We start from the raw sequence: 18,159 nt of genomic DNA, 5'->3' as shown, positions 1-18,159 counted from the left end.
TCAACGTTATTGTCTGATGAATGGTTATGGTACAACTTCAACACGTTATCAACATCGTAAACAACAATTTGGTCGTTGGCATGAAGAACCAGCATTCGGTAGCCGTTATGCATTTGATAATGAAACTTCATTCAATAATAATAATGATAATAATAATAGACAAACTAATTCGGTTACAAATACACCAAGTGCAAAAACAAAATTAACTTCTACCACCAATCAAAATGATATAAATATTAATTCAAAATCAACACAAGCTAATAATGATAATGATGATATGGTTAATGATGATGATGATGATAATGTTAATAATAATGATAATGATGAACGAATAACAATAACCAATAATAGGAATCATATTCATCATAAATCTCTTATAAAATCATCTTCAATCGATACCATAGCGGTAAGTTTTGTTTATTTCAAATCATATATATTTTTTCCTAGGAAAATATATCAAGATTGGAAAAAATCATGCATTTTTGTTGTTTTTCGTTCCGTTTCATTTCATTTGTTTATAACTTTTTTTTTACAACGTAAATCATCATCATCATCAACATCAAAGAAAAAAATCACACTCGAACAAATACACACGTGGCATTAAGTTTACAAAACAAAGTACTTTCCAATCAATCAATTACCGTATATAATATATTTCAAGAACCGAACATGAATGATTCGTTCGAATATTTGTTTTTTCTCTCTCTCCTTCTCTTTCTCGCAAATATAATCATTCATATGTACATTTACCGAAAAAAAATCTTTGGCTGATTTATTGTCCAAAAGAAGAAGAAGGAGATTCCTTCACGGAACGCTAGGAATTTTGTTTTTTAGTTTTAGTTTCAACTTGAACAACAACAACAACAAAAAAAAATGTTTCCATGAATCTTTTCGTTCACTTATTGTATAAATGTGTTTTTTGTTGTTGGTTGTTGGTTGTTGGTGTGTGTGTATAGATATCGATAAGAATCAATAGAGTAGTATTTCCTTTCGGCAATTTGTTCAATAAATTTACATTCACATTTTTTTTACGTCCTTCAAAATGGAATGCCATACATACGAATAACATACAAATATTTGATTCGAATCACGTTCATCATCATCATTGAAAAAGATAGAGAGACAGAGAAAGAAAAAAAAAGTTCCAGAAATCAAGAATGAGAATACCATGTTTTTTTTATTCCTATTTGAATGATTGAACTTCAATGAAAACAGTGAAAAAATCATTCACATCATCAACATTATGATGATGTATACACACAATCATCAAAATGAATCTTCATGTTTGAAATATAAATAAAATTTTGGGCGGTGTGTATGTTTACCAGTAGAATTCAATTCTTGTCATATTATTTTGATTCAAATATACCAAAAAAAAAAAAATTCTTTATCTTTGTAAGAAAATGGAAGATTGAACTTGAATTCAAGTAATTTTTCAATTTTGCTGAAAAAATTTGTTTTTTTTAGCTTATTGATTTTATCAGAAACCGAATCGAATCAAAATATCATTGGAAAAAATTGGCCGGTTTTGAATGTAAACATTATCATTCGTTTTCGTTCATTTAATGTATCAATTTGATTTTTTTTCTGTTTTTGTTTTGCTAATTGTTACCAATGGTGGTTGCTTTTTCTTTTCTTTTTTTTTTGACTATTTGTATTTTTCTTTTTAGTAAAATTGAGACATTTTGTTCCGTTTTTTGTTTTTGTTTTCCTTGGAATCATGTCATGAAAAGAAACTTTGGACTGAAAAAAAAGAAAAAGAAAACATTATTTGTTCAATCACGCTCAAACGAACATATCAAACATTATCAAATGAGAATGAATGATCATATACAGTAAAAGGCTGACAGTCTGATTGGAATTTTGTTTTTCTTTTTTCTTTTTTTTTCCTCTTGTTTCCGTCGGCATCTTTTTTTTCGGCATCAATCCAATCAGAAGAAAATTCAACCGTCAAAAAATAAAATAAAGAATGCATTTTTTTCTTCTCTTGTTTTGTTTATTGTTATTACTTTTTTTTGTTGTACATTATTAGCTAAAATTTAGTTATCTTTTTTTACGGTATCTTTTTCCGGTTGTTTATATTTCATCATTTGGTTAAATAACTTGTATTTTTTTCAATTACTTAGGCCTTCTTTAATGATCCAATCGAAGAGATTCGTCGTTTACATTTCCGACCATCATTTGATGATCATCAAACAACAAACGACAATTCATTGATGAATCAAACAACTATGGTCAATGGATTCAATGAAAATGATATATCCAATCAATTTGATTCTGATTGTTTTAATATTTCAAATTTTAATAATAAACCATTATTACAACGTGCCAATTCATTTGATGATCATCATCATCAATGTCATTGTAATTGTTCAGATTGGTTACTTGATATTGATACTGATGATTTAAATGATCCATTTCAAAGTTTACCTATAACTATTATGGCTAAAAATGATTGTAATCAAACAAATAATGATAATGATACAGCAATGAATGAATTACAAACAGTTTTTAATTCTTCTTCAACATCTACGACAACAACAACAAATCAATCCGATCATAATAATAAACAGATTATGTTCAATGGTTTTAATCATCAGCAGCAACAGCAACAACAACAACAATCATCGTTAACAAATAATTTTATATCATCTTCATCATTGAATAATAATAATAATAACCATACAATCATGAATGGTGGAATGAATTTCATACAAAATTCAAGCATGAATGGATTTCAATCTTTAAATAATAACAATAATAACAACAGTAACAATATTATTGGCCATACTTTAACACAACAATCAAAACAACAATTTACTAATCTTAACGGTCCACTTGTTTCAGCTGTAGATTCATCGAATCATCATCATCATCATCATCATAATCATAATCATCGTGAATTAACGACAAAACAAGATAATAATAATAATAATAATGTCGGTAAAAATTGCTCAACATTAAGCGGTACTACAAGTAGCGGAAGTAGTAGCAGTAGTATGAGTACAAATAGTAATAATAGTAGCGGTAGCGGTAGTGGCCGTTTTTATAATCGATCGTTTGGTCCAACAACTGTACCATCATTGTCAACAACAACAACAACAGCGATGATAATGGTAAAATCATCTCAAAAAGATAACGGTGTTGAAAATTCTATTCATCACAATAATGATAACAATAATGGTCACTTATCATTTCATTCTACTTCAATAAATCTTAATAATAATAATAATAATGATCTAATGGATTCGAATTTTTTCAATGAAAAAAATAATAAAAATAAAAATGATGAGATTAATCAACATTCAAGTTGTTCATCAAAATCATCATCTTCAACAGTAACAACAGCAACAACGATAACTTCAGATGTTGTATTAACATCATCATCATCCACCATTCAGCCATTATCAATTTCTCAATGCTGCAACGATTCTACGGGTACAACAAATTTATCCACTACCAACAATATCAAGAGCAATTCAACACAATCAACTTCAATCTCAACAATATCATCATCATCATCGGCAACAACAACAACAACGATAATGTCAACAATTTTAAATCATCATCAACAACAGAATCGTCCACCAATAATTGATCTACTTAAAGAATTTGATGTATGTTTTGATAATCATGATCAATTGGATGATGATAGTTCAACATTAACTGATAATTCTTCAACGGTAAGAATTTATTTTATTATCATTATTATGGGCTATTAAAAATCAAATCCAATCATTTTAATGTCTTTAACTCTTTTCAATTTCAATTTCATTTCATTTACAATTAATTTTTATCTGCATTTTTTTCCAAAATGGAATAATTCACTAATCACATTCATTTATTTGAAAAAAATGAAAGAATTAATGGCCCAAATATTCTTTAAAGTTGTCATTTTCAATTTAGATTTTTTGTTTCCTTTTTCATTTCAATAATAATAATAATAAGATTTACACCAATCATTATGATAATTCATTATTTTTCTTTGATTTGATTTCAATTTTTCTTTAATTTCATAATTTTTTTCATCCATTATGTGTGTCTGTGTCTAAATTGTTGTTTTGCATAAAATAGTTTTCATTTCAGCAAAGTTTTTCGGCACATCAAAATCTTAATCTTTTCATCATCATCAGTCATCAGTCATCAATATTGAATATTGCCTTCAATAGCTATTATTATAATCATCATCATCAGATTCTATGCTTTAATATTTAAGAATCTTAAAACTTTTTTTTTTTGTTTTGTTTCATTCCATCCTGATTTGATTATCACAAAGTTTTTTTTTTCGTTTTTCATATCCAAAAATGATTATTATTATCAATCATCATTCTTTCAGTATGTTTATTACAGATTTTTTTTTTGCTTGCCAGATCCAGTATACTGTTGTTTCCAAAAAAGTCTGTTTATATTCTTTCTTTTACTTATTCATTCATTCATATATGATGATTGAAGAATTTCGGATTTTCGCTTTCATTTTCTACACTCTTTCCTATCACTGTTGTTTGTTTGTTTCTTCTTTTCCGTTTTTCATCATTATTCATACAAAAGCAAGTAAATACGAAACTAATATTCTGAGAGAGAATAAAACAGTGATCTGGACTTTTTTCTAGTGTGAGATATGTGAAACTAATAAATTGACATGAATGATACCCATACGATGATGATGATGATGATCGGAGATCTGAACTTTTTCCAAAAGATGATATTGCCGAATTTTTGTTTTATTCTGTTGTTGCTTATTATTATTATTATTATTTGTTTCATACTTGAATTATTTACAATATCTATCTATCTATCTACTATCTTGCTGTGTTATTATATTCGATTTATATTCATCGTTATTGTTTTATTATTAACACAATTGAATTGGCCAGGCATAATAATAATAATAATATTTCGTTTTACTTTGCCGATCGTTATCGTTTTAATCTTGTCATGAATTTTTTTCCCCCAAATAGACAGCACAGCACAGCACAGATTTTATTAGATAGATCGAGATTCAGTTTGTTATTTTTCATTCGAACTATTTTCATTTCGAATGTCCATCATGTACACATCATGTGAACAATAAACGTGAACATTTGTGAAACAATTGCCAAAAAACGGCCGGTCATTTTTTTTTTTTTGGTTTGAAAGACCATGTGAATGAATGGATATAAATTTAAATTCTTTTTTTTTCCCCAAAATATTCTTCGATCATTTTGGAAACCAGAATTTCCTGATTTTAGCAACAACAACACTGATCAATGATATTGGTTGGCCGATTATTTATTTATTTTATTGATTTTTTCTTCTTTTTTTGGTTCAATATATCCATCGTTTCGAAACATAGTCGAATGAACATGCATGCATGGTTGACATTTTTTTTTCTTCGAAACATAGCCTGGCCTATAGAGACCTTCCTTGTATCGTATTTGATCAAAATTTCTTCTTCTTTTTTTTAATAAAAAAATTTCGCTTTGATACCCACCAATTATTGATGGAATTTTTATGCTAATACAATTCAAGTTTTTTAGTTTTTTTGACTGCCAACACTTTTTTTTGATATCCCCTTTTTTTCTGGTCAGTTTGAAGCTATTTTTTCAATCAACAACATCATCATCTAATCCCATTCTAGTATTCTTTGGAAAATTTCTTTGGTTCAAACTTGAACATTTTGAATAACAAGCAAAAATTATATACAAAAAACTTTTGACCAAATCGATCAATTTTTTTTGTTCACTCTTTTGCTGAAAAAAAAATTATAACTTTTTTGTTTTTTTTTCATTTATTTATTTATTTAAAAACAACAAAAAATATATCCATCTTGGGAATGGAAAAATTTTAAATTATAGACTTGGTTTGTTCAACCAAAACTTGAATGAAAGTTGGACTATTCGGGTTAGGCAGCAACAACAGCAAAAAAATAGAGATAGAAAGAGATGTCCCATCATTAGTTGTGCACATCCTTCTTTTTTCCCTAAGCAAATTATATATAGGATTCATTAGTGGTGGTCATTTTGGTTCCAAAATTTTCTTTTTTTTTGCTATTTTCTGGTTATGGTTCTTTAATAATAATAATAATAATCTTATTCATAGTAGTTTGATAAGCAAATGTCAACCATAATCTTTTCAGATAAAATTTTCTTACTTTTTTTCCTCATGATTCCAGTTTGGAACTAAATCAACACTTTTTTTTGTCTTGTTCTTTATTCTCTTTCACTTTGGTTTTTGTTGTTAATTACATCAACAAAAAAAAAATTGAAATTTCAATTTTTTTTCATTCCGTTCTCTTGAGAATTTTAAAATAATGTCAACTCTTTTTATTTCTTCTTTTCATTGAATTCATTTTCTCTCTTTTTGAATGTGGAAATATTGTTTGATTTTCATTTATTATCATCATTTTTTTCAAATTCTATTATCATTTCCATATTTCCACCGGATTCATCATGTTCATTTTTTTTCTTCTTTCGTTCGTTTGCTTTCCGTCATATTTTCCGCTATAATATTCCATAGATAAGAAAATTTTTTTTTATAAAGAAATATTCTGGCCACAAATAAGGTGTATTTTGTATTTCTCGGTTGTTTTTATGGAGTTTTGAATTTCCGGCCCATATTTATCTAATAGTCAAATATGGAATAAGATATAGTTTTCTTTTCTTTGTTGTTGTTTTCAATGACCAAATTATCATCATTAACCGAATAGTATCACTTGTTTCATTTTGTGTTTCACGGATTTTCAGCATGTAATTTTTCAACAACAACAACAACAGAAATTTATTATTTTATTTGGGATAAAAACAAGACAGACAACAATGAATGAATGAAGACCGAATGAAACAAAAAAGTTATCAAATAAACAAAATGAATAAAGTGAAACAAACAAAAAAATGTATTTTCCATTTCACGTCAAACATTTATCATATTTTAAAACTTTTCTTTGGTCGACGTAGAAAAGGGTAGACCAGATTTTTTTTTGTTGTTGTCATTTCAAAATGATGATCTTTACCCTTTTATCATTTATATTTATTATTATTGATCATTATAATTGCTTTAATGTTTTTTTGTTTTTGTTTTTCTAATATTTTCATTTTTTTTTCAATAAATAAATAGCATTCATCAAATTCCCCACCAAAACAAAATGTCCATAATGAAACAACAACAACAACAACAATGGCAAATTGTAGTAAAAATATTCCAACATCAACATCATCAATCTTACATACAAATGATTCCAATTTTTTTCAACAACAACAAAAACAACAACATAAATCATATCATCATATATCATCATTACCTCCACCAACTATTTCTCCACCACCACCACCGCCTTTATCCAGTTGTATTGAAACACCAATATGGCCTAATAATAATATTATTAGTGAATCATCATCATCAACAACATCGTCATCAACATCATCATCATCATCATCGTCATCAATAAATCCTTCCAATATTAATTCATGCATTAGCCAACAAGTGCCCTTGGGTGATAATAATGATAATAAAGAAAATAATGAAACTACTATTTCTACTAATCAACAATGCCTTAAAGACATTGAATTAAGTATATATTCACTATAAATATATGATGATATAAGATCTATGATTCTAATTCATTTTATTTGGCCTTTTTTTTATATTTTTGCCATTGTCATTCTAGTATGCTTGAATGAAGTGATTGACGAAGTTCAAGAAACAATACAAAAATGTAAACGTGGCCCAATTTGTTTTGATCCTCGTTGTATTACATTGAAACGAAGAATAGGAAATGGTTATTTTGGTGATGTTTTTCTGGCTACTATTCCATCATTACATGGTTCATCGAATATAAATTTAGCCGTTAAAATGCTTAAAAGTCATGCCGTTCCACAGCAAAAGGTAGAAAATGATTGATAAGTTTTTTACCTTACCGAATCCGATTCTGATTTTTATTTCTTTTTTGCTTTTATTTTTATAGGCTGAAATACTTCGTGAAGCACAAACAATGGCTAAACTTGACCATCGACATATTGTTCGTTTGATCGGTGTATGCGAGAATGATCCATTTATGTTAGTGATGGAATTGGCACCTTTAGGACCATTGAATAAATATCTACAAAATCATGGCCAAAATATGACCGATACTGATATTTTACGTTTAATGCTTCAGGTAGCTAAAGCAATGCAATATCTTGAAGATGTAAACTATGTACATAGAGATTTGGCTGCTCGTAATATTCTATTAGTTAATGAAAAATTTGCCAAAGTAAGCGATTTTGGTATGTCACGTGCCCTTGGCCAAGGTAAAGATTATTATAAAGCTCGTTCAGCATCAAAATGGCCACTCAAATGGTATGCACCTGAATGCATCTATTATTATAAATTCAGTTCAAAATCGGATGTTTGGAGTTTTGGTGTAGCATTATGGGAAGCAATGTCTCGAGGTGAAATGCCTTATCAGGTGAGTATCTGGCTTTTTTTCTTTTTTTTGCTCTCTCTCTTTTGATTGTCTTTTTTTCATAAAAAAAAGAATATTGTGCTTGTTACTTTGCCCGTTTTACCGGAAAAAAATGATTTTCATTATGTTCATTTTTTTCATTTTTATTTATTCGGATATTTGTTCTCTAAGGGCATGGATGGGCAAGACATTCTACGAATGTTCAATGAAAATCGACGTCTGCCTAAACCAGAGAATTGTTCTGTCATCATCTATCAAATTATGTGGAGTTGTTGGCAATTCAAGTAAGTTTTTCTTTTTATTATTCTTTCTAGTCTCTATTGCTTTTCAAATTATAAAACAGTAAAAAAATGAGAAAAAAGAAATTTAAATTTTAAATTTGATTTTTTTTTCTGCCCGCTTTTCTTGAACTCTTGTCTACGTCTTTTTTTCTGTTGAACTATTTAAAGAAATAAAAAGCGGAAAAAAAACTTTACATAAGTCTTGTGTAATGAAATTATCAAAAAATGTGTATGTGGATGATGATGAATCCTTGCAGCAACATATAATCAATTCGAATGATTTCTATGTATGTCGATTTTCCGAAAAATATTTTGGAAATATATTGAAATGTTCCATTTTTTTAGATCTGTTCTAAATGGTTCATATGTGTGTATGTGTTTACCCAATTCAATGAATATCTAATAGAATTCATCAACGATAAAAGTTATAGACCATTAAGGGGTGTGGTAGAATGGAAAGAAATTTGAATCAATTCATTTTTACCCATTTATTGATGAAACATTAAATAATCGTATATAGTTTGACCGTTTTTTTTATATATATTTTTGAACCAGGAAAACAAAAATTTTGACATTTTTTTTTCTCCTTCTTCTGGAATCTGAATTAAAATCTATTTTCATTTCATATTCTGCTGCCAATATATAACCAAGAGAAATAACATAGAATAAATTTTCTTTTTTCGATAAAAAAAACCATCGGAATCCATAATCGATTGAAATATATTACAATTCGCATATAATTTCAAGCATGAATTTTTTTCGATACAGAAAAAAATATTGAATTTTAATTTTATTTTCTTCAGCAATGAAAAAACAAAACAAGAAAATAATCCAATAGGTCAAGTGATGTGAATAAATTTTTTTTTCTCTCTCTCTCTCTCTCTTGATTTTGAGTGTAATCACTCAAGTTTTATTTATTTATTTTAAACAAATTTTGTTTTTGTAAAATTTGTGGCTTGTATTTTGCTATTTAAAATTTTTGACAAAATATAATTCATTTGAACAGGTCCCTAATGATTCTTCAAAAAAAATTTCATCAGCCAAACTTTTTTCATTGATCACACTAATAAATTTTGTTTTTTGTTTTGAAGATTGTTCAAACTTTTCGTTAAAAATTATTATTTGCTAATTGGATTCTAATTTTCTAATTTTTTTTCTCTCTCCCCCTTTCTCTATAGGCCTGAAGATCGTTTAAATTTTGCCAACATTGTCGATCAATTGATGCATTATCTTGATGGAAAATGAAAATAAAAATGCCTTCCTTTTCTTTTCTTTTTTGTTAACTCATTTTTTTTCATTGCATTACTATAGTCTCAATTTTATAAATGTTCATGTAATTTTTTCAATAAAAAAATTTTTAAAATTATGGTTTTTTTGAATTTTTTTCAATCGAACAAAGTGCTACCATCTATTAATATGAAAATCAAACAATGTTTTTTTTTACAAGATTTTATTAAGTTTCTCGTAAAAGTACTACCATCTTTTGAGAGAAAAAATAACTTTAAAATATTTCAGCAATTTTAAAATCTTTTTTAAAAATGTTCAATAATCACTATTCACTTGCCAATCGATTAGTAAAATGATAAAAAACAAAAAACAAAAAATCAATCACAATAATCAACCAAAAACAAAAAAATCTGTAATAATTTCTAATTTTATATTAAACTAGAAATATATAATCTTTTCCTTATAATAATTAGATTAATTTATGTGGTAAAGATGGTTTTGCAATCGTTTTGCCTCCAATCGATACTTTTTTTTGTCGTTCCCAATTTTTATCATCTGATCGCAAATGATCCAATTCATCCAACAATGTTTCATATCGATATGAAACACGAATTCCAGGTAAATTAGTTCGTTGAATATCGTTTCCTTCAACACCTTCACGTTGATAATTGGCTCCAATCCAATGTTGTTTAAATTCACTAGGAAAACCAGACATCAAAACGGAATTGCGTGCTAATTCGCTCATATCACAGCTACTTAATTTCCATACTTGTGCGGCAATCGAATATTCTTCCATCAATGGTTCCTGTAATCGTTGTATTAAAATCTATTTTTTTACATTCAAAATAAAATTTTTTTACCTTAGTAAAATGAAACTGTAACGGATCATCAGTCGAAAGTGATACGCAAAGACCACGAGATGCAAATTCTGGTAAAGGATTTCGATGATAATTCAAAAATAATGAATTATTTGATAACGGTGACATTGCGATTCCAATCTGAGTCAAATAGTACAAGTATTGTAAAACTGGTACTTTTCGAAGCAAAAGACCATGGCTAATATTTTCAGCCAACAAAAATCCACCAATCAAATGTTGAATATTACCAGCTTCACCACAATGTGGTCGTAAAACAAGTGTATTGAATCCACGTTCTTTACGAAAATGATTCAAAATGACCATATTGGCATACATATAATAAAGGTAGTAATTACTGTTTAAAAAAAGATCAGAAATCATTAGAATAAAACTCAATTCAAAAAAAATGTTGAAAACATACTATGGCGGATTTTCTTCATCTGTCCATTTGTTTGGTAACGTGATTTCTTTATCAAACATTGGATTTTCGTGTTTTGATTCATCGTCGACCGAATCGAATCCAGTAACATAGTTTAAAAAGACATGCAATTCTGGATGAGAATTTGGATTGTTCGTTACTTCAAACAGCGGCATAAAAATATTTTCCAACATTTGTTCAAAATTTCCAAGTATTTTGTTCGCTCGATATACATCACTAAATGTTCATTTATAAAATTTATATTTGTAATGAAATTTGAAACTTATGGAAATCATTATGCAACTTACTAGAGACGAGGAATTTGAATTATCCATCGAACAGTGTCAGAATAGACATTGTTTGTAAGGGCCCATTTGGCTAAATCATCCCATTCATTTGGTTTTCGGCCATAAATCGACAAACGTAATTCAGCCTGTTGATATTTGGATTCTTCTAGATCAGCCATCACTTCTTTAAGAATTTCGGCAAAATAAGCACCTTTGATATAATTGTCAGTTTTAAGAAATATTTCTCTTAATCTTGATTCACCGATAGGATTGTATTTGGCATTGAATTTATCAAAACGATGAAATGTATTACGATCGGCGTGAACATCCAACATATCGACACTTAGATCATAGCTTGTTAAATTTAACGAATCAAACACTTGTTCCAAAGTTAATGGTTTACCATTCTCTATGCATACAAAATCATTTCGTCGTGTTTTGATTGTTTTCTTGATAAAACGTAACAAATGTTTTTGATTCATACAAGAAGAGGCATGAATGTGCGTATCAACTTTACGTGTATTATAAAAATCTCTATGCGGTACAGCTTTTTGTGAACGTAATTCATTCATTTCATTGAGAAGAACATGTAATTGATATTTGTATGTTAGATATGCTAATCGTTTGTAACAATGTGATTTCAATGGACCATCTGTGATGATATTACACATAAATTTCATATCTTCAATAAAACTATTGAATGGTCGAACATTATAAGCTCCTGGAATAAAATTTCATGATTAAAACAAAAAACAATATAAAGCAAAAATTCTAAAAATTCTTACGCTTTTTTCCATCAAAATCGCTCTTATTTTTATAGACATGGATAACGCCATCTTCGATTTTAAGAATACAATTTAAATCTTCTGGAATCTTTATGTTCCAAGGATCAGCTATTACTGGTGGCTCATCAAAATTTACTATTGAATAATAAAACAATATGATAAGCAATAATAATCGAAAAAAACAAAATTTTGAACAATTCATACTTGTTTCAGATTGATAATCAGATTTGTGTGTTCGATGTAAAATACGTTTAGCCATCTCCGGAAATGATTGAAATGCTTCACGCATATAAATTTCTCTTAAACGCATAGCTCTACGCAATGATTGATATATTTTTGGATCTTCAGCCTATGATTTAGTTTTTACCATCATTATTATAACGAATAATTCAAATGTCACAACAGGACTTACACCGAATGAATTTTCTCCTGAAATATAAACACGCTGAAAATCCAAATGATTCAGGATAGATGTTGTAATAATATTTGAACATGTAGTTGGATCGGCTGAATCAGAATGTTTATGAATACATTGTAATTCAGTCTTAGGTACAGCTGATAATATATGCAGAATGGAGAATGGAGAAAAAAAACATAATCACAACGATAATAATCGGATGTCTGAAATTTATAACCATAACTTACTTTGTTCATCACATGTAGCGCGTTCTTCCAATTCTTTCAATGCGATTTGTTGTGCTAATTGTTGTGCGGCAATTTTTTTCTGTTCTTCCAATTCGATTGGATAATGTGGCAAGGTATATGGTGCAGAAATTTCTTTAACATTCAATTCACTATGATTAGATATATCTCTAGGTATTTTTGCTGCGTTTGCAGCAGCAGCTTCATCATCTTCTTCAATTTCATCGTCATCTAAAACCGATGATTTCATAAGGATTTCTTTCTCTTTTTTTAAATCACTACCGCCTACTAATCGTTCCATATCCGAAAAATGAAAATGTTTTGTTAAATCTAAATAAACAAACAAATATAAATAAATGATTAGTTGAAATCTTAAATTCGAATGATATGAACAATATCACATCGTTATAATTGCAGGCATTCTTATCATATTTCACCACCGTATTACTTTCGATAAGTTTTTTGAGAAAAAAATAAAATAAATTTAACTTTTAATATTATCATTGTTTGTATATAAACGAACGTGATGAAAAAAAACGATTGATGACTTACCAATGACCGTCAAAAACAAATAGATAAATAAACAAATTTAATGATCTAGATTTGGATCGCTTTTCAAGCGAATGATTGTTGAAGGTGAAAAAAGTGCTCTAATTAAAAATAACAGAAATTTAGTTAATTCCCTAACAACGACAATTTGAAAGAAGAAACAATGAGAGACAAACTTTTAAAAAAAAATATATTCAAATTCAAACATATGATTCGTAGAATCAGAATTCTGATCAATCAAGTGAATAAGGAATGATGATTGAATTTTGATATTGTCGAATCGATTATTCACTTAAAACTTGGATTGTCAATGATCTTATTAATAAACAAAACAAACCAAAATCAAATTCGTATTAAGTTGTTGATGTGAATTTTTCTATCCTCGTTTTGGTTCATATATACAAATTGCGGTTGGTTATATCGCAATTAATATATATTGATGGTAATAGGATTCAGAATTGTTTGTTGTTGATTATTTTGGAAATAAAAATCATTGTGGCAGTGGTAAGTATATCATGCCACATTATTTTTTCTGCAATAAATAGAGCGCATACTCTCTCTCTTTCTCAAACAATTGTTAACAATCAAACAAAATATATTAGATTGTGAAATAATTATAAAAAAAAGCTAAATTCTTTTATTCGAAAGATTTATAGAATGACTATAAGGGAAAGAAAAATGTATAACCATTGCCAAAATATATTTTTGATGTCTGGATGAATGATTATGATCATTTAGAAACAAACACATTTATCAGCATCGTTTATCATCATCGTTAAATGTTCGGTAGTGTAAAATAATGATCAAAATTCAAATCGAATGATTTGAATTTTCAAAATATTTATTTTAGATAAATGTTATTCGATATTTAGAAATGATTGATTATTATTATATCGATTTGATTATCAATGTTTAACGTGATTAATAAAGGGGTAGCTACCGATCGAATGGAAAATTTTTTTTTCAATCACAATTGTATATTTTATTTACAAACAGGCAAAAAAAATGTTCAATAATAACTAAATTATAATCGAATGAACTAAATCGAAATACACAAATCGATATTGATTTGGAAATTTTCTTTTACTCTTATCATAAATATTGTTGTTTAATCTGTTCGAATTCATTCATATTAAACATGCCGCCATGTTTTTCCGTTTGTCCTACAATTAAAAATGGTCGCTGTCCTTGATTATTAGCTTTGAATTCTTTAACAATTGGACGAATAAATGTATTGGAGAATCCTAATGCAGACATTTTTCGTCGTCCTTTCAGTGTTAGGCTTCTAAATGCCGACCATGTTTCATTTGCCGAAGCAATACATAGAATGTGTCGTTTTTTATGATAATAAACAAGGCCTGGCAAATGTTCATAGTGTCCATGTCCGGCTAAAACAGATATATTCAAACGATTCACAAGATCTGGATCAAGTATATCACCCAATCGTAATGGTGTACCATCAATCCAATAGGTATAAACATCGATGGTACCATTGAATGCGCGAAAACGCCGATCAATTTCATATGCATTCATATTTGTCCAATCGATTTCACCATCCGTAATTTTTAGTTTTCGAGCTATATACAAGTTTTTGTTGGTTGTCAAATTAGATGGAATGATTGTTAAATAAGAAAAAAAAACTGACCATATGTAACTCCTTCTTCAGGTTGTTTACGAGCGTTCGCTAAACAATTGTCCAAATCTTCAATACAGTCCCAAAGCTAACAATAAAAATCAATAAGATTTATCAAAGAAAACTGTTGATAATCAACTTACTAGTTGAGCTCCTATTGGTGCCATCACTTGTTTCAATTGTTTGGCCGAAATTCGATGTACAATTTCGATGGGTTTTTGTGCCAAAATTTCGCCAACATCAAACCTGTCCAAAATGCTAACGTTTTTTAAAGCAAATAAATTTATAGTCAATCGAACATACCTATTTGGATGAATTTTCATTATGGTAACACCGGTTATTTCATCACCATGAAGTATAGCATGTTGGATTGGTGAAGCTCCACGCCATCGTGGCAATAATGAGCCATGAATATTGAAAACACCTAAAAATGAAATTTATTTGAAAAAAATGAATATAACAATAACAAAAACAATACCAAAATGGCAGGCATTGATGGCTTGAGAAGGTATAAGGCGACCGAATGAGGAAACGACACCAAGATCAAATTGATCATTTGGAACCGTATATTCATCGAATAAAGTAATTGGTAGATCAGTTTTTTTACAATATAAACTAACAGGATTATTACATTTTGTTGTGACTACTTGTATATTTTTTACAATAACTGTAGCATCCAATCCAGGATTTAACAGTTTTTTATGTAATAATTTAAGACTAGCTATACTAAAATCATCAGAACCATAGAATAATATGGATAATTCTCTGGCTGATTTTTGTTTTGCATATGATGATAAAAATGATTTTGAAACGACCATGTTAGCTGGCGAAAGCCATTTTCGTTTCACCAATGATAATAATAATAATGTTGATCTCATACTTCATCGTTTGAAATCGATCGATAAAAATATTAATTCTGCAAAAAAAAATGAAACCATAAACACAATTCAATTAACATTAGGCACCAAGCGAACAGAAATACTTACAGAAAAATCCATACTTTGAAATAAATGATCTATGAAGATCATGAAAAAATCAGAGTCACATGTATCCAAAATATGAAGAAAAAAACAAAATATTCAAAACAACATTGAAATGAGTTTATTCATAAACATCGTATCCAAATATTTCGAATGTGAAAAAAAAATCTGAAGCAAATTTTTGTTTTTTTTTGGATAATTTTGTTTCGATTCGATTTGTTTTATCAATTGTTTCCTTTGTATGTACCTGTTTTTATGGACTTTTAGGAAATTTTTGTATCCATCCATGGTAACCAAACGTATTCAACAAAAAATTAAAATAAATCAAATCAAGATTAATGGATGTCAAAACAATTTGAGAAAATATGGTGAAAATAAACAAGCTATGAAAAATTATGATTGGTTGGATGTCCTGTTTGTTTGTATCGGGTAAATCGTTGTTGTTGTTGTTGTCGTTTTTTTTGTTCATTTTATTTTCATTCGTTTTTTTTCAATAGATATTTTTTTCTCATTTCATTTTGGCCAATGACAAATGCTAAATCTGTCAAATTTCCTGTCATTATTTTTTTTATATATCCAAATATTTCCAGGAATGCGTTGATAATGTTTTTTTTCTCAAATGGATACAATATTGGTTACAATACACACACACACATGCAAATAAAACCACAAACACTATAGATTGACATTGAATTTTGCGCTTTGTTTTCTATGCATTTAAAAAATCTGCCGAATCGTTTAACAGTTTTTCTTTTTTTTTTTGATATTGAACTTGAATTTTATTATTATCATTTTTCTGTTTTCTTGAAGGATTCGATTATTTTTTTTTCTTCTTTCTCACTAATTACTGCATTTCCTGATCGGTGGTGTGTGTGTGTGTTTGTGGCCATCAATTATCCGATAAAAATGAGCATTGATTGCATCGATTGATTGAATTTTTCGTTAATAATATTCTGCGTTCATAATTCTGAAGAATATTCAACAACAACAGCAAACGATTGCATTTGTACCTAAATAACTTATTGCAAATGGATCAAAATCTTGTTTTTTTTCGAAAAAAACAAACAAACAAACAAAATGATGAACGCAATTTTTTGATTTAATTTAAGGTCATCTTGTCCATTTAATTCATTCCCTTCCTTTCCCTCTATGTTATATGAATATCATATGTTTTTTTTTCATATTAATCTTTTGTATTTTGTATTTTTTTATTTATTTATTTGATTGATACAATGAGAAAGAGAGAAAAAAATATTGAAATCAATAGCCAATATTATCATAAACAACCTGTTGATTGATGATAATGATGATGATGATGTTATATGAATAAAACGGAACAAATTACCTTGAATCAAATCAAGGTAAATTGTTTTTCTTTATTCAAAAATTTTTCATTGTCATTTTTTTTAAAAAATATCATTATTTCTACCGAATAAACAAACAAACAAACGAGATGAAAAAAACAATAATCATTTCATCATCGTCTGTTTTTTTAACTATATAACTGTTAACAACTGAATTAAATCATTTGTTTTTTTTTTGATTCAAGGATTCCAAAATCATACGGGTTTTCTCTGAATTTTTTGTGTATTTAATTTCAATGAAATGAAAATGATTGATTGATTGATTAGTAAATCAATCAAATGATGATGATGTGAAAACATCATTGATTCATCATGTAAATAAAATGCTACTGAATGTGAATATGATTTTTTCCATTCAGAGGCGAACATTCATTCATTCATTCATTCATTCATTCGAATCGATCAATAATGATCCAATAATATCATTTTCATAAGAGGGGAAACAAAAGGGGAAAAAACAAAATTCAAGGATTTATCAAGGAATAATAATATTTCTCATCAAAACATTATCAATTGCAATGAACTTGACTTTGAAATTATTCAGTGAAGAAAATAAAAGTATTAATATTAAAAAAAAACTTTTGTCAAATCATTCATCGAATGGTTGGCTGATTTTTTTTTCTCTCTCTCTCTCTTCTCACTTTTATCCATCCTTATTTTGATTGGATTTTTGATTCAATCCATCTGTGAGGTTCAGTATCTATTTGATGGAAAATT

The 18,159-nt window shown here is 28.1% G+C and overlaps 3 protein-coding genes and 1 long non-coding RNA gene across 5 annotated transcripts; 2 read left to right on the top strand and 2 right to left on the bottom strand.

The window, feature by feature from the left end:
• The first annotated feature begins 16 nt into the window (after positions 1 to 16).
• On the top strand, positions 17 to 10,066 carry LOC113793838 (uncharacterized). Its single transcript, XM_075820799.1, has 7 exons — positions 17 to 406; positions 2,127 to 3,683; positions 7,093 to 7,546; positions 7,643 to 7,860; positions 7,940 to 8,422; positions 8,591 to 8,703; positions 9,879 to 10,066. The coding sequence occupies exons 1-7, from the start codon at positions 17 to 19 to the stop codon at positions 9,943 to 9,945; spliced, it is 3,282 nt and encodes a 1,093-aa protein (XP_075676914.1). The 3' UTR covers positions 9,946 to 10,066.
• A 253-nt stretch (positions 10,067 to 10,319) lies between these two features.
• AMPdeam (AMP deaminase) lies at positions 10,320 to 13,773 on the bottom strand. Its single transcript, XM_027344087.2, has 9 exons — positions 13,469 to 13,773; positions 12,920 to 13,246; positions 12,687 to 12,829; positions 12,479 to 12,623; positions 12,275 to 12,409; positions 11,511 to 12,210; positions 11,206 to 11,439; positions 10,788 to 11,139; positions 10,320 to 10,732 (listed from the first exon to the last, which is right to left on the bottom strand). The coding sequence occupies exons 2-9, from the start codon at positions 13,215 to 13,217 to the stop codon at positions 10,397 to 10,399; spliced, it is 2,343 nt and encodes a 780-aa protein (XP_027199888.2). The 5' UTR covers positions 13,218 to 13,246; positions 13,469 to 13,773; the 3' UTR covers positions 10,320 to 10,396.
• A 647-nt stretch (positions 13,774 to 14,420) lies between these two features.
• LOC113793685 (methionyl-tRNA formyltransferase, mitochondrial) lies at positions 14,421 to 16,217 on the bottom strand. 2 transcript variants are annotated; one of them, XM_027343750.2, is made up of 6 exons: positions 16,085 to 16,217; positions 15,577 to 16,014; positions 15,402 to 15,522; positions 15,242 to 15,356; positions 15,111 to 15,186; positions 14,421 to 15,042 (listed from the first exon to the last, which is right to left on the bottom strand). In XM_027343750.2, the coding sequence occupies exons 2-6, from the start codon at positions 15,974 to 15,976 to the stop codon at positions 14,558 to 14,560; spliced, it is 1,197 nt and encodes a 398-aa protein (XP_027199551.2). In that variant the 5' UTR covers positions 15,977 to 16,014; positions 16,085 to 16,217; the 3' UTR covers positions 14,421 to 14,557. The 2 variants fall into 2 exon arrangements, with proteins under 2 accessions (XP_027199551.2, XP_027199559.1); XM_027343758.2 differs by having other exon boundaries at positions 15,242 to 15,344; positions 16,085 to 16,216.
• Positions 16,218 to 16,234: 17 nt separating this feature from the next.
• Positions 16,235 to 16,764, top strand: LOC142645172 (uncharacterized). The gene is made up of 2 exons (XR_012846337.1): positions 16,235 to 16,507; positions 16,576 to 16,764. It is a non-coding gene; the product is annotated as an uncharacterized LOC142645172 (long non-coding RNA).
• The last annotated feature ends 1,395 nt before the right edge of the window (positions 16,765 to 18,159 follow it).

This window comes from Dermatophagoides pteronyssinus, unplaced genomic scaffold (assembly GCF_027571235.1).
Source record: "Dermatophagoides pteronyssinus isolate colony J.1.1.1.1 unplaced genomic scaffold, Derpt_VIB-CSIC_2022.12 sq0007, whole genome shotgun sequence".
Classification (NCBI taxonomy): Eukaryota; Metazoa; Arthropoda; class Arachnida; order Sarcoptiformes; family Pyroglyphidae; genus Dermatophagoides; species Dermatophagoides pteronyssinus.
The sequence above is the reverse complement of the archived record's forward strand: the minus strand, read 5'-3'. Positions and strand labels throughout refer to the sequence as shown.

Coding starts and splice junctions, on each gene's coding strand:
- LOC113793685 (XM_027343750.2), bottom strand. CDS start 15,976: ATGAGATCAACATTATTATTATTATCATTGGTGAAACGAAAATGGCTT. Junction 15,523..15,576: donor CATCAATGCCTGCCATTTTG/GTATTGTTTTTG, acceptor TTTCATTTTTAG/GTGTTTTCAATATTCATGGC. Junction 15,043..15,110: donor TGAAGAAGGAGTTACATATG/GTCAGTTTTTTT, acceptor ACTTGTATATAG/CTCGAAAACTAAAAATTACG.
- LOC113793838 (XM_075820799.1), top strand. CDS start 17: ATGAATGGTTATGGTACAACTTCAACACGTTATCAACATCGTAAACAA. Junction 8,423..8,590: donor GAGGTGAAATGCCTTATCAG/GTGAGTATCTGG, acceptor TTGTTCTCTAAG/GGCATGGATGGGCAAGACAT. Junction 8,704..9,878: donor TGGAGTTGTTGGCAATTCAA/GTAAGTTTTTCT, acceptor CTTTCTCTATAG/GCCTGAAGATCGTTTAAATT.
- AMPdeam (XM_027344087.2), bottom strand. CDS start 13,217: ATGGAACGATTAGTAGGCGGTAGTGATTTAAAAAAAGAGAAAGAAATC. Junction 12,830..12,919: donor CGCTACATGTGATGAACAAA/GTAAGTTATGGT, acceptor ATATATTATCAG/CTGTACCTAAGACTGAATTA. Junction 12,624..12,686: donor CAGGAGAAAATTCATTCGGT/GTAAGTCCTGTT, acceptor ACTAAATCATAG/GCTGAAGATCCAAAAATATA.